This window comes from Suricata suricatta, chromosome 5 (genome assembly GCF_006229205.1).
Source record: "Suricata suricatta isolate VVHF042 chromosome 5, meerkat_22Aug2017_6uvM2_HiC, whole genome shotgun sequence".
Classification (NCBI taxonomy): Eukaryota; Metazoa; Chordata; class Mammalia; order Carnivora; family Herpestidae; genus Suricata; species Suricata suricatta.
In genome coordinates, this window is record NC_043704.1 from 127506259 (window position 1) to 127530995 (window position 24737).

The 24737-nt window shown below is 36.1% G+C and overlaps 1 protein-coding gene across 3 annotated transcripts in view; it reads right to left on the minus strand.

The window, feature by feature from the left end:
* Window positions 1–24737, minus strand: part of DNAJC13 (DnaJ heat shock protein family (Hsp40) member C13) — a 116764-nt gene that overhangs the window by 58757 nt on the left and 33270 nt on the right. For all 3 annotated transcript variants that reach the window (XM_029940286.1, XM_029940284.1, XM_029940285.1), the window contains exons 6-20: window positions 22486–22686; window positions 20017–20223; window positions 19831–19926; window positions 19375–19466; window positions 14890–15056; window positions 14706–14785; window positions 14453–14622; window positions 13463–13562; window positions 11617–11724; window positions 10421–10576; window positions 9009–9065; window positions 6900–7021; window positions 4019–4094; window positions 3669–3764; window positions 2721–2864 (exon numbers count right to left, since the gene is read on the minus strand). In XM_029940286.1, the coding sequence (XP_029796146.1) occupies window positions 2721–2864; window positions 3669–3764; window positions 4019–4094; window positions 6900–7021; window positions 9009–9065; window positions 10421–10576; window positions 11617–11724; window positions 13463–13562; window positions 14453–14622; window positions 14706–14785; window positions 14890–15056; window positions 19375–19466; window positions 19831–19926; window positions 20017–20223; window positions 22486–22686 (1872 nt within the window). The remainder of the gene's footprint in view (window positions 1–2720; window positions 2865–3668; window positions 3765–4018; window positions 4095–6899; window positions 7022–9008; window positions 9066–10420; window positions 10577–11616; window positions 11725–13462; window positions 13563–14452; window positions 14623–14705; window positions 14786–14889; window positions 15057–19374; window positions 19467–19830; window positions 19927–20016; window positions 20224–22485; window positions 22687–24737) is intronic.

A 24737-nucleotide genomic window follows, 5' to 3' on the forward strand; every position in this document is an offset into this window, starting at 1 on the left:
ATGTGACAGAACTAAAAAGTAGAAAGTAATACAAATTAAAACACAAAAGTGACTTCATTAAAGTAGCAAATTATCTAAAATAAACAGACCAGATGACATAGAAAGAATAAAGGCTACGTGAGCAATAAATCTTAAAAAGTAAATGCTGTTTGATATATAAAATCTATTGGTTATGTAAAGAAATGTCTCCTACAAATTTGTAATTCTGTGTACGCTCATGAAAACTAATATAAGGTGACTTGAATAAAGCAATAAAAATTCAAAATTTTAGTTTGAATGACAAATTAATGATGAATCATTAATTTGAATGATAAACTTCCCCTGCCCTCAGGACAAAAACCTGAGGGTCTAGAGTGGTAAAGATATAAATGCCATACATAAAAAGTGCAACCAGCTCTCCATAAACAGAGTTCACAGACACAGAAACTTAGGTTAAAACCCTTATCTAGCTAAACAAATTCCTCAAGTAAAAATAAAAAACAAAAAAAGGAAACTTTACACATTAGCCAAAGGTTATTATTAATTGGACACAGAACATTAGCTAAAATGAAATTGACTTAATAAACATTCTGATTACATAAGAAATGCAGTTCATTTCAAGGCTAGCCAGTTAATCTTAACAATGGTTAATTTTCGGACTAAAGCACATGATCATTCCACATTTGGGTGTTAATATTTCTATAAAGAAAATAGTCACAAAGATTATTCAGTTTTCTAAGGAAATTAATGTAAAAATAGTACCATGACAAAAATAATCCATTTGCTACCAAAACAGTTTCTTGACGAGCATATATACTGGGCATCACTATTTGCTCAACATTTCAGATAATACACATAAATGAAACCAACAGACCAATAAAACATCATTGATATTAAAAAATATATTTTTTCCTCTGAATTGTTCTCTTTAAACAACAAATGCTATCCATATTTATAGCTAAAATAGCTTTGTGTTCAAACTTATGTTGGATAAATGTTACGTATGAAAGGTGATGCCAAAAACTTCTTTTCAGTTAGGTAATTATATCCAATAGCTTGAAAAACTATTATTTTTACAAATGGGCTTAACTACCTTAAGTCAGGAGGTCATAATTTTTATTACCTGAAAATCATTCATATCGTCTTTATAGACATTTGACTATCCAAATGTTATACAGCAATAGTATCATGACCAGATATGTATACAGTGTTTCTATTATTACTTAGGTATAATAAAAAAGCAAAGCAACCATATAGAACAGAGAAGGGAGATACTATTGTTCTGATTTTATGAAAGAGGAAAATAATGTTCTGAAAACCCATAACTTATGTTTTGGGTTAATAAATGATAAAACTAGGGGCACCTGGTTGGCTCATTCGGTTAAGCATCTGATTCCTGATTTCAGCACAGGTCATGACTTCACAGTTTGTGGAGTCTGAGCCCTGCAGAGGGCTCTTGCACTGACACTGTGCTTGAGATTCGCTCTCCCTCTCTCTCTGTCCTTTCCACAGTGTCTCCTCCCATCCCCAAAATAAATGAATAAACAAACAAACAAAAAAGTAAAACTAGGCTCAGATGTAGGTTAAACAGTTCAACCTTCAGTATTTTCACTATCCTAGCCATTTAGAAAACCTGTCTAGTGATTCTTTATATTGCATATGTCACTTGTACAAATCAGCATGAACCCATTTATGCTCAAGTTCTAAAGAACTGAATTTTGGTCTCATTTTCTCACAGACACCCTGTTGCACCTGATGCCTTATGTTTAGGTGTTCTGGAAATTCATAAGAAACCTGGTTAGTAAGATATTTATAGTATTTTCTTTGTATAACGAAATAGCTACCTTTAGTGTAGAGATGGTTAAAAGGGAAAGAATCTAAGTGTGGTTAACAAATACTGTGAGATTAAGTTAACTTTTACAGTTGACTTAACCACTGCACATTAAATCCTAGAGAGAAGAATGTGCCTCACTGAATTAGGTTCTACTGATTATACTACATGTTGAAGAAAACTAAAAAAGTTTTTGATCTGACCTTCATTTAAGGAGCTAATATTGAAATTGAAGTACACACAGTAAATTTCATTTAAAAATGTCAAATTTATTACCCAAACACTTGCCTGGCTAGCTCTGAACAAAAATGCTAAACAAAAGGAGCACCTTTATATTCATAACTATAAAATAAAATTCAGAGGGGTACTGGGTGGCTCAGTCGTTAAGCATCTGACTCTGGTTCAGGTCATGATCTCATGGTTTGTGAGTTCGAGCCCCACTTCTGAGTGAGCTTGAACCCTCCTTTGGGTGAACATGAGCCCTGCTTCTTTCTTTCTCTCTCCCTCCTGGATTCTCTCTCTCTCTCTTTCTTTCTCTGTCCCTTGCATATTGCACATGCTCTCCCTAGTGCACGTGCACTCTCTCTCAAAAAATTAAGTAAAATGCAAAAAAGGAAAAAAAAGAGATACATATGAATACAGAAGTATGGAAATTGAAAATCATGGAAGAAAACTTGAGTGAAATTTTATATTTAATTTAGTTTAAAATACCTAAGTAAAAACCTAATCACAGATTCATAAAACTATGAATTAAGAAAAACTTCCATAAAAATATGAATCAGATTTAGGTGACAATTCTTCGTACGTTCAATCAGAAAAACTGGACTATCATCTCTGTGACCAGCAACAATGAAAATAAGCCTGGGATATACAGAAGTGCTAGAAGTTTGGAAACAGATTTTATTTTTACCTCTTTTTGCGCAATGCCCATTCTATCCCTCCAGTGCATCAGCACAAGATCTACTTTTTCTTTGGCAAACTTTTCAACTTCCTTAGCAGCTTTTCCAGCTAATCTTTGCCATTCTGGAACTTTGTTAAATTTTCCATACTGATCCTGTAAAATAATGTTAAAATTCATTACAGTCCTATTTGCAAATTTAGTTTTAAAATCTAAGTAAAGCTGAGTCACATGATTTGTTTTACATGATAAAATACATACTGGATTATGGGGGCTCAGTGAAAAAACAAAGTGAAAATTTCTACAATAAATTATACTTTTGTCCAAGAAATCTTAACTTTTCTGCTTAAATTTCAAGATGATTCCTATGTGAGGGGTGGTGAGATGTGAATGGGAGATGGATGCAAACAGAAAAATGGGGTGAAAAGGAAAAGAACACATACAAGACATTATTACAACAGTGTATCTTGAAAGATGTTTAAGTAATTTTCTCAGAAATAACCCAACCTTAATAATAGAGATCAGCTTTTGTAAGAAAAAAATCCTACCTAAGTTAATTTTTTCACTGTTGGCCCCTTTCACCAACAACATTTATCAATCACATATTATGTGCAAAATATCACATTATACATTTGAAACTTTAAAAAAAATCCATTCCTGAATGTGGCAATAGGCTGAGTGAAGGGAAACAAAACATACAAGATTATTACTATTCACAACATTAGACTGCGGTGACAGGGTACAACTCTATAAACATACAAAAAATTACTGTATTGTATCCCTACAACAAGTGAATGTTATGGAATGTAATTTTACCTCAACCAAGTGGTTAATAATGATACAAAAAGAGTACTATTATTCAATACCACGAATTCATGGTTTATCTCTAAAACTGTTACTGTGTTTCAGAGAAAAGTGTTCTTTTCAACCTGAAAAGACACTTAGGACAATCATATTTACCATTGCTATTTTCACATTATCTCTAACATGCATGCGATCAGCATCCTTCTCAGGAACTGGATCTGAGCTGTCCAAGTACGCCAGCAAACCTGGCGGCTAAAAGCAAACAGAATCAAAACATAAAATCCACTTCCAAAACAACCCCACAAAAGTAAATTTAGTTTTCAAACCCCAAATAAATTAATACTATGATTTAAGCTATTGAGTTTAGCATTTATTATGTGGTAGCTTCTCCAATAAACATATTTTAAATAAAAAACTAAAAAAAACCCTTTAAGAGTATAAATAAACTTAATTAAATTTTATTGGGCAAGAACGCATAAATCTTCCTGGTCATTCAACAGACTTACCAAAATGCGTTTCAACAAGTTTGTCGCAGTTGCATTATCAGCTGTCCAGAGTCCCACTAAATGTCTACTTAGCTGTCTGAAAAAAGCAGACGTTGAGAAAGGTTTGCTGCTTTATCTCAGCTAGAACAGAAAGGAATTTTTGAGAACAAAATATCATATAAGCAATATGGCTACAGCCAAAAAAAATATCATTCTGATGTTAATATTTAAAGTTAGTATTTCAGTGTGGAGAGGTGACTGAGATAGTAATTCAAAATATTGCTAATGTTTCAGAATTTTCTTCAAATCAAAATGCTTCCCTAAAAAACTCACTTATTTCTGATGGGTCTAAACATGAAGAAGTAGATTCTTACCTCATTTAAAGACATGGACAATAAATAAAGCAATTAGACCGGATAATATGATTAGTTTGTATAATAAGTCCCAAAATAGTGATCATATAGCATTCTGGCATTCCTTGGAATTCGAACATGAGCAAAAGTCAATAACTGTTCAAATATAACGTTTTTGGCAAGGTCAGGGATAAAAAATATTTTCAGTTTTGGAGTCTTGAGGACAAAGCACTTAGCACAAATTATTCTACTCTTGCCATTTTAATTTTTTTAATGTTTATTAATTTTTGAGAGACAGACACAGAGCCCAAGTCAGGGAGTGGCAGAGAGACACAGAGACAGAACCTAGAGCAGGCTCCAGGCTCTGAGCTGTTAGTACAGAGGCCGACACGAGGCTAAAAAATCACGAGTTGTGAGATAATGACCTGAGTCAAAGTCAGATGCTTAACCAACTGAGTCACCCAGGTGCCTCTACTCATGCAACTTTATAGGTAAGAACATATTTTGGTTCAAAGTGGAAATCTAAGATCCATGTTGAATCTATGACTTAGTCATTTATTAATCTTAACCCTCATGATAACATCTGTCTCCTAGGCTATGCTCCTCATAAGCAGAGAATGTATTTTAATCATTGTTGACCCTTCTGTGCTTCCACAAGAATTCAAACTGCCATCTACTACAAGAATTGCCATGAAACCTGTGAGTGAAATACCAAACCTATAGACATATGTATTTATACAGGTTACATTCCCAGAAGAAAAAAAGCTTAGAATTCCAAACAGTACTTTGTTACGTTACCAAAGAAAATGAACACTACTAAAATGTTCGTTTTGGGGGCACCCGGAAGGCTCAGTCAGTTAAGTGGCCGATTCTTTGTTTCAGCTCACGTCACCCATGATCTCCTGGTTTGTGGGACTGAGCCCTATACTGGGCTCTGTGCTGACAGCATAGAGTCTGCTTGGGATTCTCTCTCTCCCTTTCTCTCTGCCCCTCCCCTGCTCATGCTTTCTCTCTCTCAAATAAATACCCCCCCCCCAAAAAAACCTGTTAATTTCTGTGCCTACTTGGAAATTACTACTGAAGTTATATTTTCCTTCACTTGCATTGGGTAGGTATCATTATCAGTGATTCTTTAAAGAAGGCTTTAATTAGGGATAAGCAGGGTAACATTTTATAACAGCAATTTGTAAAAGATAAAGCAATGCAAATGAAAAATAGTATTTATATTATAAACTGACAGCTTTTCAATACTGTGACTGATCACAGTAGAGAATGTAACTGATTAATAAAGAGGAACAAAACAAGAAGCAAACATCTAACATAAGGGTTTAATAAGATACATCAAATAGTGTCTTTTCATGAAAGACGGTATCTAGTATGACTAATAAGGCAGCATGCTAAGGAAATAATCTTTCTTTTAGATCTCTATGTCCTCTCAGGCAACATAAAAGACTACTTTTGGGGCTAACATTTACAGTTGAGGGATGCAGACAGCTTTTTATAATACAAACAGCAGAAAACTACTGGCAAGGCAGCACACCATGGTATTCAGTAACTGGTTATGGGTGACAAAAAAGGGAAATATAGTGTATCATAACAAAGTAAACCTAAGTGAGCAATTTATGCTATTATTTAAAAAGTCAAAAAGAACATGATTAAAAACATTTGATATTCCTTTTTTCTTTCTTTCTTTCTTTTTTTTTTTTTTTAATGAGTCATGAACCATAGTATGCTAGGGCTATATGAAGGGTCACACATCACGAATAATAGAGATTAAAAGGGATAGAATTCACATTGCCTGGAATATATGAATAAGTTTACATGCTTCCTTATATTTGAATGATTATTATAAAAAAAGAATTTGCCAAAGGGGAAACTGTTTAACTACAAGAGACATAGACAGTCCTACGTTAGGCTGATTAATGTTTTCTTTATTCTGTAAAAAAAAAATTTTATGTTTATTTTTGAGAGAGAGAAAAAGGAAGAAGGAGAGAGAGAAAAAGAGAGAGAGACTCAGAACCTGAAACAGGCTCCAGGCCCTGGGCTGTCAGCACAGAGGCCAATGCGAGGCTTGAATTCACGAACTGTGAGATCATGACCTCAGCAGAAGTCAGATGCTCAACTAAGCCACCCAGAAGCCCCAATGTTTTCTTTATTCTTAAAGTAGAGTACTGAACTGACCAAAGGTATTTAAAAATTGACATGATGGCAGAACGAAATACAAAGAGAAAAGGCTTGGACATGTGGTTCTAGATTCATAAGCTTCTGGGCACTATTTTCCATTTTCTAGTCCCTTGACTATGAGTATAGAGCCATAATAGGATACTGAGGGAAAAATCCAAACAGTTTGATTTCCCTCCCAAGTTATCCAGGGGCAGGGACTACAATCATCTGGGCACAATCTTTCTACAAGAGAAGGAAAAGGAGAACTAGGTGAATCAAAAGAAAATGAATCATCTGCATAATCCAAACACTTATTCAGTTTTTTGTAATCTCTGAATTCATTTTCTAAGCAGCAAGTTAATTTACAGCAAATTAAATTAACCTACCTATTTGTAAGCATCCTCTGATCTGAGCTTATTGTAAACATCGCAGTATGCAAGTGTCGAGGTAAGGCACCTTCACTTAGGGCAAGCTCCTGCATTTTTGTAGCAATTTCTTTGTCACCTTCCTTTGGAAAAAGGGTAAGATGATCCCTAAAGCAGCAATCTAGAACAAACTATCCTAATTTTATAAAACTAATTTTACATCTCTAGGTGTAAAATTATACAGTATACAATAAAAATTTTAAATGCAATTTTACCCAAAAATAACATAGGTGATACAAGTAACTTTAAAATTATTATTTGACTGTGGAATGAGGTTTTAAATGTTTATAGGTACATTTATTTTATGAATTATGTTTTGCTTAATATTAAAGTTATGTTCATCTCCGATTATTTATTAGTCAAGGGAAAAGCAATTCAGGGAAATCAGCAATTCCTATGAAAGGCATCTATAAATTGGCTTGCTTTTATTAACAATACTTTCATTTTCATGGTGAACACAGTTCTTTATTTTTTTTTAAAGAATGATGTGATAATTGGGGTAGTTCTTTTTATCCTTAGATTTTACTTTGCTTATATGGACTCACTTTGGCAACAGAGTATGACAGGACTACTAATCAAAGGTAATCACAGAACTATGAATTAAGTAAGCAGTATGATACTGAAGACAATCTGTTGAAAAGCAATAATGCTCACAGTGTTAGTGAAAAAAGTACAAGTATATAATACAACTGAATATGTAGTATGTATACCAATATTCATGGTGTGAATATGTAGATATATCATTCTGACAATGCTATCAATACAAATATATACAGTACATAATTTGTATATGTACAAAGATAATTCTGAATACCACAGACTAAGAGAAAACATAAAATTTATGATAAGAGTAGTTATCTCAGGATGATAAAAATATAAATGATTTGTTCATTGAATTTTTTTCTATAAATTCCAATGTTTCTTCAAAGATCATACATTGCTTTTACAATGAGAAAAAATAATTTAAGATACTTGCCAGGATTTCAGTGTAAATAAAGGTGTTCCTTACACAGATATCAGCTCCAGTCACTGGCTATGAAATTGACATGTGGAGCTTATCCTGAAGCCCAAAGTCCACATTTTGGTTATACCTGGCCCTCAATAAATATTTCTGAATGAATGGCAACATATTGGTGGATCGGGGTCAGGAACATGCTTTTGTTTGGTCTCATGATCTTGACTGTCTTGGCTATTGCCAGCTCTGTGAGATATCCTTACTTTGGAAACATAGAACCCATTAGCTGAAGCAAGAAAATCAGCCTTTAGCTGTATATACACACTAAAAATGCAAATAATCTTTGATGTGTAACACCTATATACAATTTTTTAAAACCCAGTTAGACATATACTAATTCTGTGCATTTTATTTAGCAACATGTTATATTTATGAGCTACAAATCACTGAGTTTTTGATAAAAAGGGCAAATACTCTTTACATTTTAGCCAAATCACTACTATGACAACAAAAAATTCAAAAGTTTTAGAATCAAAGCCATCTATTGTAAACATCACTATGCAAGCTGATATTCATAGCCATGGTTTTGTTTCACTGAAAAGCACAGAAAGCTAAAGAAACGATCTTGGGGAAACAATACCCTGTGTCTGTCCAATAACATGCCCACTCTCCAGAGCCCACTCACAAATGCACTTTAGAATGAGGAACTAATTTTTGTTACCATTCTTATTTAGTATCACTTTGCTGTGAACTCCATTAATAGATTTCCATGTAACCTCACTACCGAAAGATTTCAGTGCCATCATCCCCCCACCCAAAGAGCAAGAGACGAAGAATGCTAACTTTTAATTCTCTTAAAACAAGCAAGACACAAATAATGGAGGAACAGAAAGATTTATTTGCCCTAAACCCACTTACCTCAGAACTTTAAACTCTTAGATTAAAATTGAGGATTGTTTCTGTAGTTTAAAACTAACTTCTGAATAAATATTTATACTTTTCTTACCCAAAAAACTGCATGTTTCCCATAACAGGCTGAAAGGTAATTTTGTCAGCTTCAATGAAAACAGCCAATCAACATTCAAATACGTTTCGAATTTCGAATCTGTTCTCACCTCTATTATTGCCTTCATAACCAATCCAGCTCCCTTGATAATTGCCATGGAAGGATGCTTTAACATAGGGAGAAAAAAAAAATCCCAGAATCAAAGAATTTCATTCCAACATATCTAGCTGTTACTTTTAAGGAGGATATACAATTTTATTCAAGGTATAAGTCATAAAATTGATAAAGGATACAACTGAAAGTCAGATCACACTTTGGTTAAAAATTTTAGGTGTCAATACAACATACCTTTAAGGATAATCAAAACATCAATAGAAAACAGCTGGTATTTATTTGAATACTTATTTGAATGATAAATATCAAACAGTAATGATACAAGTTGACATTATATTCATATGAAATAAAAATATAAGTATACAGAAAAACATCATATGTACATAATACTATAGTATTATATGAAATAACAATGTTTTCAGCTGTTGATGAACAGCCCTACTAAAACCCATCCTATTATTTGGTAATTTATAAAGAAAAGGGTACTCTGGGCCTATCACAGAAAAAAATGAGTTTTTTGGGCACCTGGGTGGCTCAGTAGGTTGAGCGGCTTCGGCTCAGGTCATGATCTCACAGTTCGTGGGTTCGAGCCCCGCATTGGGCTCTGTTCTAACAGCTAGCTCAGAGCCTGGAACCTGCTTCGTATTCTGTGTCTGTCTCCCTCTCTCTCTGACCCTCCCCTGCTTGTGCTGTCTCTCTCTCTCAAAAATAAATTTAAAAACATTAAAAAAAATTTTTAAATGAGTTTTTCACTCCTGAGATAGAAAAGATGGGCAACAGCGTCAAAAGAGTGGTCAAAAGCCATCGATAGAGCTCTATACAAAATATCAAGAAACCTGTGGAATTTAAATATCCTGAGGCGCCTGGTGGCTAAGTCAATTAAATATCCGACTTCGGCTCGGTTCATGATCTCACAGTTCATGGGTTCGAGCCCCGTGCCAGGCTCTGTGCTGACAGCTCAGACCCTGGAGCCTGTCTTCAGATTCTGTGTCTCCCTCTCTCTGCCCCTCCCCCTCTCATGCTCTGTCTCTGTCTCTTAAAAATAAACAAACATTAAAAAATTTTAACAAATAAATATCCTTAATAGTATACTAAGCTATATTCATTTATCAACATTACTACAGAAGCACACATCCATTATTTTAAAACCCAACTGGGGACACCTGGGTGGCTCAGGTCATGATCTCAGGTCTTTGGGTCGGGTCCCATGTCAGTCTCTGTGCTGACAGCTCAGAGCCTGGAGCCTGGTTCTGATTCTGTGTCTCCCTCTCTCTCCGCCCCTCCCCTGCTCACACTCTCTCAAAAATAAAAAATAAACAAATAAATAGATAAAACCAAACTGACCCCAACTATAAATGATTCTCTTGGAGTAGCTGTTATCTGATAAAAAAGATGACAAGTTCTCACCTGAAAGAGTTTGAAGAGTGTTCTTCCATTGGATGCTACCATCTCTAAGAGCATATCGAACTGCTGTCCTTCTGTTGTCTCACTATACGGTGCACAGAGGGCAAAAGTAAGGAAATCCAAGAGTGAACTAATAACTAGGGCACCAGTCCCATGATCCTGAAACAAAGTAACATATTACCATGACTTAGAGAATTTCAAGCAAAAGAGCAATAACATGCTTCTGCTAGTCTGTATGTTAAAAACATTCCCCCACATGAGATTTCCATTTTGATATTCTAAGGAGTATTTGTTCTACTAATGCAATAAATTCACTGATTACCATATCTCAAAAGGAAAATAATTAAAATTTGGTCAAATTTCAAGAGAATAAACGAGACTCCTCATACATGTATAAAAAGGTTAATATGTATAGTATTCATATAAAAAGCAATCTTTGACAAAACTTACAAAACTCTGAAAATTTGTTCCTTCCAAATGTTACTGACTGCCCATCTCCAAAACTGTTACCAGTGACTGAGGAGTAAATATTTGACTTAATTTTTTATGCCTTTATTTTATTTTGAGAGAGAGAGAGAGAGAGACAGAGAGTAGCAGGGGGAAGGGCAGAGAGAGAGGGAGACACAAAATGTGAAGCAGGCTTCAGGCTCTGGGCTGTCAGCACAGAGCCAGATGCAGGGCTCGAACCCATGGACCTGTGAGATCATGAACTGAGCCGAAGTCAGACGCTTAACTGACTGAGCCACCCAGGCGCCCCTGGACTTAATCTTTTTTAAGAGCAGTTTATTTCATGACATTATTAAAGAAAAGGAAAAAAAAAAGTCTGGAATATCATTGCAAAAATCTAAAGTGCTGCAACTTACTCTTCTCAGATGAATGGATATAGTCCTAAAACAGAATATTTTACTTACTATTAGTGAGTGCCCAAGCTACAATTTAAAAAAAACTTCCCAGGGTTCCCGGGTGGCAGATTCAGTTAAGCATCTGGCTCTTGATTTGGCTCAGGTCATGACCTCACAGTTCATGAGTTCAAGCCCCCTGCTTGGGATTCTCTCTCTCTCTCTGCCACTCCCTGCCATGCGCACGCACTCTCTCTCTCTCAAAACATATGAACTTAGAAAAAATTTTTAAAAACCTGTCCAAACACCTTTCAATCATGTATGGTATTTCTCATTAAGACAAATTTAACTATAACTTACCACATGGGAATTAAATTTCTCCAGTAAGTTTTCCAGAAACTTCTTTGAAGAGAGAAGAGAAGCTTTGTTCAGCTGTTCTTGTCTTAAGTCATAGTCATCATGCATGGGCTATTCATTAAAAACAGTGATAATTCATGAGCAACCCCACATGCTGGCATCACAGGAAAGTCATTTATAGAAAGTATTCATTAAATACTAAAAAAATTAAAAACCACAGCCTTTAAGGTTGAAGGCACAAAGGAAACTCGTGATAAGATAAGCAGGCAAAAATGATGATTTCCCCCAGGGTCTGATGAGGCTCCACAGATAATGAACTTGAGTATCTATATCGAGTACTGCACCAGGACTCTCTGAAAAGTCCAGGTCTCTTCCTTAAAAGGCAGATGACACCCATTTCTTCTCCCCCAATTTTTATAATTTAAATTTGAAATGGTAAAATTAGCATTTATTTACTTATATTTTTAAACAGCATTTAAAAGCAGGTACTAAATGAGCAGCAATACTTCTTTGTCTTTTTGGTGGAATAAAGAAGAATGGAAAACGGATTCTAGCATGAGGGTTAGGAGTAAAGATCCCATCCTAACTTTGCAACCGACTACAGCTGACCTCAGGCAAGGTTAATTGCTCTAAATCTGAATTTTCCCTTTCCTCAGCTGTCAAGTGGCATTAACAGAAATCGGCTCACAGGACCATCATGAAGCTTAAATAAGATCATTCATGTAAAAAAAAATATATACAGCCAAAACCTAACGAGGGCTCAGTGTATTTGTTTCACATTACAGTAGTTTATGTTCTAGTTATCCCACTAATTCTTTTAATGGAGTTATCTGGCGTAGTAAAGATAGTAAAATTCCTTTTGGGGAACAAATGTAAGATTTTATATGAGTGATTATTTAAGTTTATTCTACACCACTGAGCTTGCCTACAGCACTTCATATGAGACATGAAGTCCCACTGCTATATCACTACTATATACAACATTAAAGTTAATCAGGAACTTCAAAATTATGCTGAACCATTCATTGCTTCTCCTCCCATACAGTCACCAAATTAGACCTTTACCCTCAGCCTTCAAATGTGCCTTCTTTAGCCCCATCCTACTTTATCTTATTTCTTATATATTTAGTCTACCTGCCTCTAACCTTACCTTTAATACAGTCTCCACACCCCATCAATGAGCTTTCAGAGGTCCAAACTAATGTTATGTCCCCTGCTGAAAAACCTTTTTGGCTGTTCCTTACTAAAGGATACAAATCTAAATCTAGCTTCTGTGACACAAAGGCTTCTGATAACTGTCTCTGCATACATCTCTAACTTGAACTCCTAATTCCACACACCTTCATACATGCTTTATGACCCAGCCATTTTAATTATGTGCTTTCTCCCAAATATGCCTTTGTGTATGCTATCCTACTTTCCAGGAAAGCCGCCTCACAGAGGAAAAATACCTGCCGCCTATCCTTTAAGATGGAGATCAAGTGTAACATCTTCCAGAAAGTCTGGCCTAGAATCTTATCTTTTCCTCACCAGAAAACCAAAACTGAGTGCTGCTTTTTAAGAATCACGTGACCTCCACTACTTTAGACTATATACACCTGCCTACCTTACTAGACTGTTAGCCACTTGAAGGAAGGAAGGAACTTTGTATTTCTAGTAGATAGCACAGTGTCTGGTTTATAGAATGTGCTTAAAAAAAAGTATTTGAATAAATAAATGGCTATGAGAACAATTTAGGAAATATCGAAACACTGAATTTAATTGGTACAATGAAAATATAGGCCTGTGGAAATTTAAATCTTCAATCAACTTAAGAAAAACCAGTCTCCATTTAAAAAACACTACTTACACACATGAGGGCACAGAGCATATCAACAGCTGCATGGATTACTCCATTGTTGCTCCGCTTGAGTGCTTTTACCACCTTCACTCCTAGACGTTCCCGAAACCTTATCAAACAATAAAAAATAAGCATATAATAGCAATATCGGCGCATTATTTTATTATTAAAATGTAACATAATAAGTCTTTGTAAGTTTCTACTGCATTCAGCAGTATCTTTTGAGAAAAAGATAAAGAGAGCATAAGTGGGGATGGAGCAGAAACAGAGAAGGAGAGAGAGGTAAGGAGGAGGGAGAATCCCAAGTAGGCTCCATGCTGCTGGCGCAGAGCTCAGTGCAGGGATCGATCCCACCAACCATGAGAACATGACCTGAGCCGAGCTCAAGAGTCAGATGCTCAACCAACTTAGCCACCCAGGTGTCCCAGCAAGTATACATTTTATATATTTTTATTTTTAAAGTTTATTTATTTTGAGAGAGAGTGAGCGGGGGAGGGGCAGAGAGAGAGAGAGAGAGAGATAAGAGAGAGAGAGAGAATGAATCTCAAGCTGGCTCTGCACTGGCAGCACAGAGCCTGATGCAAGGCTTGAACACACAAACCTCAAGATTATGACCTGAGCCTAAATTGAGAGTTACATGCTTAGCCAGCTAAGACACTCAAGTGCCCTAAGTACATATTTTAAATCCCACTTCCAAAATCTATCCATTCCTACAAGAGGTTTTCTCTTTGAGGGGGAAGATTATTTTTTAATTAAAACTAAAAGGGATTTAACTGCCTGTTCATATTCACTAAAACAGCAGTCCATAATATTACAGGCATGTATGAGACCAATATCCACCCCCTTTAGTTCCATTCCCTTTCCTTTTTTCTCATGAATAAACACTACAGTATCATCATATGAAAAGTAAAAGGTTTAGACAGATATAAAGAAGTAAACTTGATTATTTGCTATTTTGAGTTGTTTGTATTCTCTAAAAGAAGTTCAAAGACAACTTACTTTGGAAGCTGAGTGAAGGCCAGAAAACCAGCTTTGGAAGCCACAAGCCTCCTCACAGCCTGGAATTGACTCTCAAGCTCTGCATTTGAAGCAACAACATCTCCCTCTTGAGACAATAATGCTGTTATGGCATTATTGATCAGTTTTTCTTTGTTCTCTGAGAACAAACCCTAGGTAAAGGAAGAATGTTTCAAAAAACTTCCCATACCAAAAGTTAACAACAATGAACAAATTATAATACAATTCATCTTACATCCTGTGTTACTGCATGCAGAACTCCACTATATGAAATATTAGCATTGAACCTGAATACAGCATCCGCAAAGTTGCCATCTGGAAGATGAAAAGGTTCAAAAAGATTCAGAGGTTTGCATTCTTAATTTTTAAATTATTAAGTAGATGGATGGAAATGCAATTACACTTAAATCAATACTTACTTGGAGGTGTGGCCAAAAATCTGAGATGAAGGCTCTCTACTTCCTCATCTACGGGCATGCTGAGTAACCCCCATCGCTGACCTTTATGAGTTGGTGTCATTTTTACACAAACATCTCTGTTACCAGAGGCTCTTACTCCATCCAACAAACTTGCTAATAAGGAATCTCTAAGCAAGGTAAAAAATAAGAAGATTTTAGGATTGATAATTAAGGGGAATTTTGACTCAGAATACAGCATAGGCCCTTTAGCAGGTAACCTGCTCAGGGAAGGCACTCCAAGTTCAAGGAGAAGCACAAAAGAAAGAGCCTGGTTTTCCAATACTAGCTCTGAACTCTGCAGTCACATACCTTGTACATTACTTAACCATTGTAAATACATTTTTGTTTAAACATTTTTAAAACCAGTTTCACCAAGATACAACTTACAAATAAAAAATTCACTCAATTAAAATGTATAGCTTAAGAATTAGTTAAGGGCACGGGGGGGGGGGCGGGGGGGCTCAGCCATAAAGCATCTGACTTTGGCTCAGGTCATGATCTCACAGTTGATGAGGTCAAGCCCTGAATCAGGTGAGCACAAGCCCCTATCTAGGTAAGTAAAGCCTCACTTTGGGTAAAACAAGAGCCTGCTTTGGGTAAAACACAAGCCCCGCTACTCTCTCTCTCTCTCTGTCCCTTGCGTGAATTCTCTCTCTGCCCCTTGCTCACTTGTGCCCTTTCTCTCTAAATAAATGGGTAGATAAATAAATTCTTAGTACATTTATACAATTGTGCAACTATCCATTTGTTCCATCACCCCTCCCCCCCAAATTTCCTTGTACCCATTTGCAAAAGACTCCCTAGGCCCCGGGCAACCACTTATTTTCTGTCTCTGTAGTTCTGCCTTTTCAAATAACTTCATCAAGAGAATGAAAAGGAAAGCCACAGGCTGGGAAAAAATATTTATAAAAGCCCTGATAAAGGTCCATTATCCAAAATAGACAAAGAGTTCTTAAAGTCAACAATAAGACAATTCAATTAAAAAATGATCCAAAGTCCTTAACAGACACCTCACCAAAAAACGATACAGATGGCAAATAAACATGAGAAGATACTCAACACATATGTCATCAGGGAAATGCACACTGAAACAACAAGACACCACCATACACTTACTAGAGTGACCAAAACTGAACACTGACAATATCAAATGCTGGTGAGGATATGGAGCAACAGGAAGTCTCATTCATTGCTGGTTGGAATACAAAATTCACAGCCACTTTTGAAAGACAGTTTGGCAGTTTCTTACAAAACTCAACATCCTCTTACCATATGATCCAGTGATCACACTCCTTAGTATTTACACAAAAGATGAAAACTGAAGTCCACACAAAACCAGCACTCGGATTTTTACAGCAGTTTTAATGGAAGAAACCAAGAGGTCCTTCAGTAAGCAAATGGATAAATAAACCATCATGTCCAGACAATGGACTATTAAGTGTTAAAAAAAAAAAATGAGCTATCCAGGAATGAAAAGACATGTAGAAAATGAAAGAAGTCAATCTGAAAAGGCTACATACTATGCAATTCTAACTATGACACTATGGAAAAAGCAAAACTTTGGAAATGGTAAAAAAAATAAGTGGCTGTCGAGATTAAGGGGGGAAGGGAGAGATGAAATTAGTTAGCCATGAGGATGAGGATTTCCTAATCCAGAGTATTTTTACTGCTAGAGAGATCTGTGGAGATTTTTAGGGTGGTGAAAAGTCTGTATGATACTATAATAGTAGACAAATATCATACATTTGTTCCAACCTGTTGATTCATCAGTTTTAACACATGTATCACTCTGGTAGGGGATGCTGGTAATGGGGGAGACTCTGCTACTTAGGAGGCAGGGAGTTAGACTGTAGGAGGTATATGAGAAATCTCTGTAACTTCTGCTCAATTTTGCTATGAACCTCGAACTGCTCTAAAAGATGGTCTATTTAAAAATTCATATAAACAGAATAATATAATATGTAGCCTTGTGTGTCTTATTTTATATATTATGTATTTTTAAGGCTCAGTCCTTTTTATTGATGAATAGTATTCCACCATATGGATACTCAACATGTTTGCCTATTCATTCACCAGGTGATGTATATATCAATTGTTTCTAGTCTTGACTATTAGAAGTAATGTTACTGTAAACATTCACATACAAGTTTTTATGTGGGTACGTTTTCATTTCTCTTGAGGTAGATACCTAGGAGAATTGTTGGGTCATATGATAACTTTATGTTTAAGAAATTGCCCCAACTATTTTTCAAAAGTTTATGACTTTACATTCTCCCACCAGTTATGTATGAGAATCCACACGCTTGCCAACAATTGGCACTGCCAGTCTTTTTTATATTACCCATTTTATTTTTTATTTTTTTTAAATAGTTTATTGTCAAATTGGTTTCCATATAATACCCAGTGCTCTTCCCCACAAGTGTCCTCCTCCATCACCACCACCTCTTTTGATATTACCCATTTTAGTGTTAGTGTAGGTTTTACTTTCCTTAATAAATCATGATCTTTTCATGTATTTATTTACCATTCATAAATTTTATCTGGTGAAGTTTCTATTTGAATATCTTGCCTATTTATTTGGGGGGGTTGTATTGAGTTAAAAGAGTTCTTTATATATTCTAGAAGCAAGTCTTTTATTACCTATATGTTTTCCAAATGTTTTCTCCCTGTCTGTGGCTTGGCTCGTCCTTTTTTTAATTGGGTCAAAGTTTTAAATTTTGACAAAGTTTAATTAATCAGACTTTTATGAATTATGTATTTGGTACTTTATCTAAGAAACCTTTTCCTGGAGTGCCTGGGTGGTTCAGTTGGTTAAGCATGGACTCTTGGATTCAGCTCAGGTCATGTATCACAATTTGTGAGATGGAGCTCTGGGCCGGGCTCTGTGCTGACAGCATGGAGCCTGGTTGGGATTTTTCTCTCTCCTCTCTGTGCCACTCCCCATTTGCATGCATTTGCACTTACACCCTTTTGCTCTCAAAATAAAAAAACATTTACAAAAACAGAACAAAAGAAAGCTTTTTCTAATCCAAAGTCACAAAGAAATTACTTTGCTTTCTGCACATAAACTTTATTGAGAATAATGGTATCTTCTTCCTAGGGATCAGGAACAATGTACTGCACAGAAAGCACGTGACAAACTGTAAATGTTGAGATCCCTCTCCTGATTAGAACATGTACACTTCCCCCGTCCCCCAAGAAGTCCTCTTCCTTGAATTCAGGACAGGAAAAGATACCACCTTTTTGCTTAAAATGTCATTTTTGTTGAACTTAGATCAAAAGCTTTCCAAGGTAAGAAAGAGTTGCTGGTCACACTACAGGAAGCGACAGGACTTCAATAAGGCTGGGTTATGAACAGTGGCAAAATGTACCCAAACCGTTGCAACTATGCTTTAAAAACAGATTCAATCTCAATCTTTTTAAACAGCATAAAAGAACTGTGTGGAATGTAAAAGCCGCCAATCCCATGAGAGTGTCTAAGTATATGAAGGGAGTTCTAGTCATTCACAGGATAGCATTCAAGTTCTTTACCTTACAGAAGGAGTTGATGAGCTATAGCATCTCACAGGTTTTCACAGAAACAGCCAAGTCACAGTAATATAATCAGGCTTATCACACTGGAAAATGCATAACTAGCCTAATAATGCTAACTTATAAAAACTTAAGAGTATATTTACAGTAACTTGCTGCTCTTATTCAAACAATTTAACAACGAGAAGTGAAAGGTGCTATTTTAAAACACTTTAAAACCATAAGTTACAGAAATACGTTATTTTCATCATTTCATTTTAAATCAATTCACTTTTTATTCTTTTTAGAAATTTGGAAACTGGATGTCATTTAAAAAAAATTTTTTTAACATTTATTCATTTTTGAGAAATGGAGAGAAATAGAGCATGAGCGGGGGGGGGAGGGGGGGCGCATGAGGAGACGACAGAATCTGAAGCAGGCCCCCGGCTCTGAGCTGTCAGCACAGAGCCCAACATGGGGCTCGAAGCTATGGACTGGGAGACCATGACCCAAGCCAGTCAGATGCTCAACCAACTGAGCCAGTCAGGTGCCCCTACTATAACTTTTTAATGTTTGTTTATTTTTGAGAGAGATGAAGTGTGAGTGGGGGAGGGACAGAGAGAAGAGAGAGAGAAATGAGAGAGACAGAGACACACAGAATCTCAAGCAAGCTCCAAGCTGTCTGCACAGAGCTCACCATGCGGTTTGAACTCCCGAGCCGTGAGATCGTGATCTGAGCCGAAGTTGGATGCTTAACTGACTGAGCCACCCTGAGGCTCCAGTGAGTGGCCATTTTAAATAGACAACAAAATATTGCCGCCTTTCTTAAGTTATACGATTTTAAAGATCTAGATCATAACTTTTGTTCCTCTTTGATGGAACATTTTGCCTTGCATATACTAGGATCTCACACGCTGGATGAATTAAAAAAAATACCTCTCTGTTGAAGAGTATTTCCGTATTTGCCCTTTTATAAATTCAATTGTAAAAAGTTGTGGATTTTCTGAGTCACAAACCAATGCAAATACCTAGTGAAAACAAAAAACAAGTTTAACAAATGGTAGTTTCATGATATTTCCTTAGAAGAACTACAGACAATCCTTTTAGCTTATAAAAGTCAGTATTTAAAAAATTGTTTAAAGGATCAGAATTTAAGAGCTGCTTAAAAGTCTCATTCAGACTGTCATACATTCCTGAATACAAAATATTTGTTGTATACTTGGAAAATAAAGTTTTTAATAGTCACTGTTCTAAGTACAATAAATGTAATAATGTGAAGAATTAAATGGATTCTCCTTATTTTCTATTCATTAGACATGAAAAAATACTAAAACATTAGCCTAATTTATCAACAGGAAGAAATCTCACTTAAGCTAATAATGTCAAACTTACTTCTCCTAAAGGCTTCAGAGTTGCAATATTATATGTCGCTGGATCACGTTCTACTAAACATGTTTCTGTAAGCGCTAGAACTCGTTTTACAGGCTCCTTCAAACAAAATTGAAACATTAAAAAGTTATTAAAGAAATAACGTCAAAATCATATGAACAAATTTTTATTTTTAACACAGAGTCTTACCGAATGTCTAGGTGATATTTTTTGGACTATAAACTCTGCTAACGATGTGATGGATTCATCAGTGCTGTATTTTCCAAAGCGAAGATTCAAATATTGTTCAAATTCTAAAGGTTCTTTTCTGATGCGCAATGAAATACCTATGTAGTTTCCAGCATGATCTATTGCACTTTTGATAATTTCTTCTCTTTGCTCTGAAGCAAATAAATGCTGCACAAATTTTGAAATTTGAAAAGTCAGGGTTTAAACAACTAAAATGTGACCATTTTGAATCAATTCACAGGAAAGAGACTGAAGTAGCAATTCTAAAGGAAAAAAATGGTAGTGGATCTTATCAAAGATAAATAAGCAGTGTGTTGTGTTTGAACCCCTAAGTTAAAATCACAAAGTCTGGGATATAGAGCCTTGCAAATAACTAACTGAATGGAAATTATTTGTTACCTTTCAGGGACTTGTTCCCATCATCGTGTGGAAAACAGAATGCCGGGGCTTCCAAACGGGGTCCCAGGGATCCTGTCCAAGTCCAATGAGGGTAATGGGTACTACATGGGTAGGATTTCCAGTTTTAACTTAAAGTAGTTCTGATTTAATGTTTTTACATAGTGGACTTTCTTGCAAGATTACCTTGAGGACTACTTAAAAGTCACTGGCTTACGGATATTACAAATCAACCTCCAAGAGCGTATTTATAAAGGTAAGGATAAGGTATTGCTATCTGCATTGATGCCTAGAAATCAGAAATGCTAAATGTGCTGCCAAGGACAGGGCAGGAGTGCGCCATGCAATAAAGAATTGTCCTGTCCATATGCCAATACCTGCCCTACTAAGTAATACTGGTTGAGATCATGTTTTAAAACCTGATTTTAGGGGCGCCTGGCTGGCTCAGTCGGTTGAGTGGGCAACTCTTGATCTTGGGATTGTGAGTTCAAGCCCCACACTGGGTGCAAAGATTACTTAAAACAAACAAATAAAATCTTAAAGCCTGATTTTATTCCCAGCTGCTTGTAATAGTTCCTATGTATCCAGAGGGTACTAGATAAAGGTTTGCTGAATGAATCTGTCATGGTATTATATTTTTAGTGAATTGACTCATTTAGCTACTATCTTTTAAAAGGTACCATATGCTTAAAAAATGGATGATTAAAATTAAAACTACCTAATGCCATGAAAGCAATAAAAACTGCTGGTAACTAAGGAGTATCAAAACAATTCTATCCTTAATGTTTACCTTATGTACTGTAAGGTTTGGTTTAATTACTATGATATAGTTGTCCCGTTAAGGTCTGCATGGCTACACTCGTGTAATTAGGTATGGTTTCCACAAGTTAATCATTATAAATTTCCACTGTCCACGGAAGGGATAAACCTTTGGACAGCACTTTAACAACAGGCTTCAGGCTGCTCTAGGGTGGGAAAGGAACCTAATTTTCTCCTTGGGCCTAGATCTTTTGGGTCTAGACTAAGAGGTAACAAAATGTCTAGATATGTGTTACTAGATGAGGGACACTAGAATTGTCCCCATCACCCAGGAAAAGGTGAAATCCGAGATGGAAAAAAGGCTTCAAACTGTGAAGAGCAGACATATTTTGTAAATCAAAGAGTTCAGCGCCCCGCCCTCATCATCATCCCCTTCTGCTACCCTCTAGCGTCTTGTGTATCGAAAAGTTCCAGGCTTGCCATGGCTCTGCTACCCAGAGAAGGATTGACAGAACTCTAAATCAGAAAGCTGTTGTTCCCAGGCCAGTAAGATATCTAGAGAAATTAAAATTCTCAAGAGAAAGGAAACTTGAGAGTAAGCTCAACTGAGCCTTTACTTGTGGAAACTCTCCAGTGCTCATCCTTGAGACGTGAGATTTAATTAAGGAAGGCAAAATGTTTCTTATTAAAAAAAAAAAAGATGGTTATCACCTAGAGCTCAGCTTCTATTACCAGTGAACAAACAGGGTCTGAGCATCTCAAGTGGCTTCCTCTGTACCTCACAATTCACACAGAATTCAGAATTTCAAGACAAAAACATGCAATGAACTCCAAATTTGAAGTTTCAATGAAAATATTCAGACTTCAGATTACAAACAGCTGGGAAAAGGAGGAAAGACTATAAAAATAAAGATCTTAAATTACTTTTTCAAAGAAAGCTTAGAATCTTTCAGTTAAGACACTGATATAATGAAAATAACAACTGTAACTACCATTTTCTGAATACTAAACCACATATTATGCTAAGCATTTTACATGAATTATCTCACAGAATCCTAAAAACCAAAACCTATGACACACATATTACTCCTGTCACTTCTGAGAGCTCTGAGTTGGGATTCGAGCTCCGGGCTCTTTGATAACAAAGCCTGTACTCTTAACACCATACTTCCTTCCACAAGACACATATGAAATTTGAAAAAGAAATGTAAAATCCCTGCTTTCCTTCATATGGTTATGCCTCTTTTTCAATGACTTTTTAAAAATACTACTTACCAATCTACTAAATCCTCCATAAAGTATACAAAATCCTCCTTGATAATCGGAGAGATCTACAAAGCCTTCAATATTTCTATAGTCATAGGAACAGAGGACTTTGTTGGTTGCAGGATTAATTTGGTCAAAGCCTCCAGGAGTGACTTCTAAAACAACAGGTTTTCTTGTATCGCTCCAATGGTGCTTATAGCAGTTATACCTCTAGAGAGAGAAACAGTATTTACTTTTAGGTTCATATTTAAGCTTACCATAAAATAAAATATTTAATCTATCAGTCACTGCCAAAACAACCAGAAGTCTAAACAATATTATAAACAATTAGAGCTACTATCCAAATCGGTTTTGTTTTTTAAGAGTGACAGTGACAGTGAGTGTGCGAGCGTAGGTGGGGCAGAGGGAGAGAAAAAAGAGATACACACGCGCACACGCACGCACACACGCACGCACACACGCACACACACACGCACACGCACACACACACAGACTGGGGGGGAGGAGAGAAAAAGAGAAAGAATTTCTTAAGCAGGCTCCACACCCAGCTCAGAGCCCTACTTGGGGCTTGATCCATGAACGGTGAGATCATGACCTGAGCTGAAAAGAAGAGTTGGACACTTAACCAACTCAGCCACCCAGGCGCCCCTACTAGCCAAATTGTTAAACATATTAATTTTAATTATTTGGAGGGTTATATTTAAGGAAGAATGTTGACTCAAATTGAAGAAACTATGTCCTTTTTTAAATTAACAAAAGTTCGGGTTACAATATTCTGTGAAACAATTGTAAGTCAGTCTTATGCAAATCTATTTTTAAAAAGGAAATCCTAAAAGAATACTCAGAAATTTTTACTGGGGAAAAAATATTTCAACTTTTGTTGATGGACTTTTTAAATCCAACTTACATATCGAAAAGAGCTAAGGCACATTTTCGGGAAGTTACAGTATTCAATTTAAACAACCAGAGCTGGTTCAGTTACTAATACAGACTTTCTTCCCACGCATACAAAGACGCTGAGCCTCAGTTTAACCTTACATTTTTCTAATCACATCAAAGGTATAAGTTTGAGCACATCAGTAAGTAAAATTCCGAAGATAACATTCCTTTGTAAATTAAAGTAGCTAGTATGGGAATGATTAAAGGGGCACCTGGGTGACTCAGTTGGTTAAACGTCCAACTCTTAAGTTCAGCTCAAGTCATCATGTCATGGTTTGTGAGATCAAGCCCTGAAATGGGCTCAGCACCGACAGCATGGAGCCTGCTTGGGATGCATATGTATTCTCTCTCTCAAAACAAACATTTTTAAAAAAATTTAAAAAAATAAGTGATCAGAATCATTAACATCCATTTACAACCCAGTTTTATTCTTAAAAAGAAAAAAAAGATTTAGGTCAGGCTGTTAATCAAAATATGATAAAGAGAAAATAAAGACAAAATGAGGCAAGAGAAAATAAAAATAAACAAGTGTCAGATGTGAAATGAGTATCCCCTCAGCCACCCACTTTTCCACCAAACAAGACAAAGATGAACACTAGTCAGTTACAGGACTCTGAAGGTAAAAGTAAATTGGATGCTCTAAAGTTACAACTATTTCTGGGGTGACTGTTACAGGTCAACTTATAAAATACTAGGTCATTTTATAAGATATCAGAGAGCTTGCTGTATATAAGTTCGGTTGTTCTGGTGAATAACTAAAGATTGGGCAATCTGGAAAGACCCTAAGTATGTAACTCGATAAGGAGCATTAGTTTAAAGTTTAACTTGTTTTTCAAGATTCTGTTAAGTAACCCCCCCTCTACTAAGACCTGGCTGAAGCAATGTCCACAGGTGAAAGTCACCTGGTCACTGTCTCTCATGGTATCTTAGGTGTCTAACTATGATTGGTCATTCTAAAGGGACAAAGAATCTTAAAATGATAAGTTCCCGCCAAAACTAACGTCTGTGTATTACAATGTAATTGGCTACCAAGGAATGCTGTGAATGTTAATTGGTAAACTAAATGATGACATGTTCTGTCCATATAATCTCACTGCCGCCCTTTGTTCAGGGCCGTTCTCTGCTCCTTAACACCAGGGAGATCAGGTTTGGCCCAACCAGCCGTAATAAAAGCATGCAGCCGTGAATAAAATTGTGCCTCGCTTCTATTCCCCCGCAACAGTGCTTGGGTGTTTAGTCAGACTTCAGCAGAAGTATGCTTTTGGAAGCAGCGGTTTTCCAAAAAGATGAGGAATATGGAAAACACAAACGCGAACATGAAA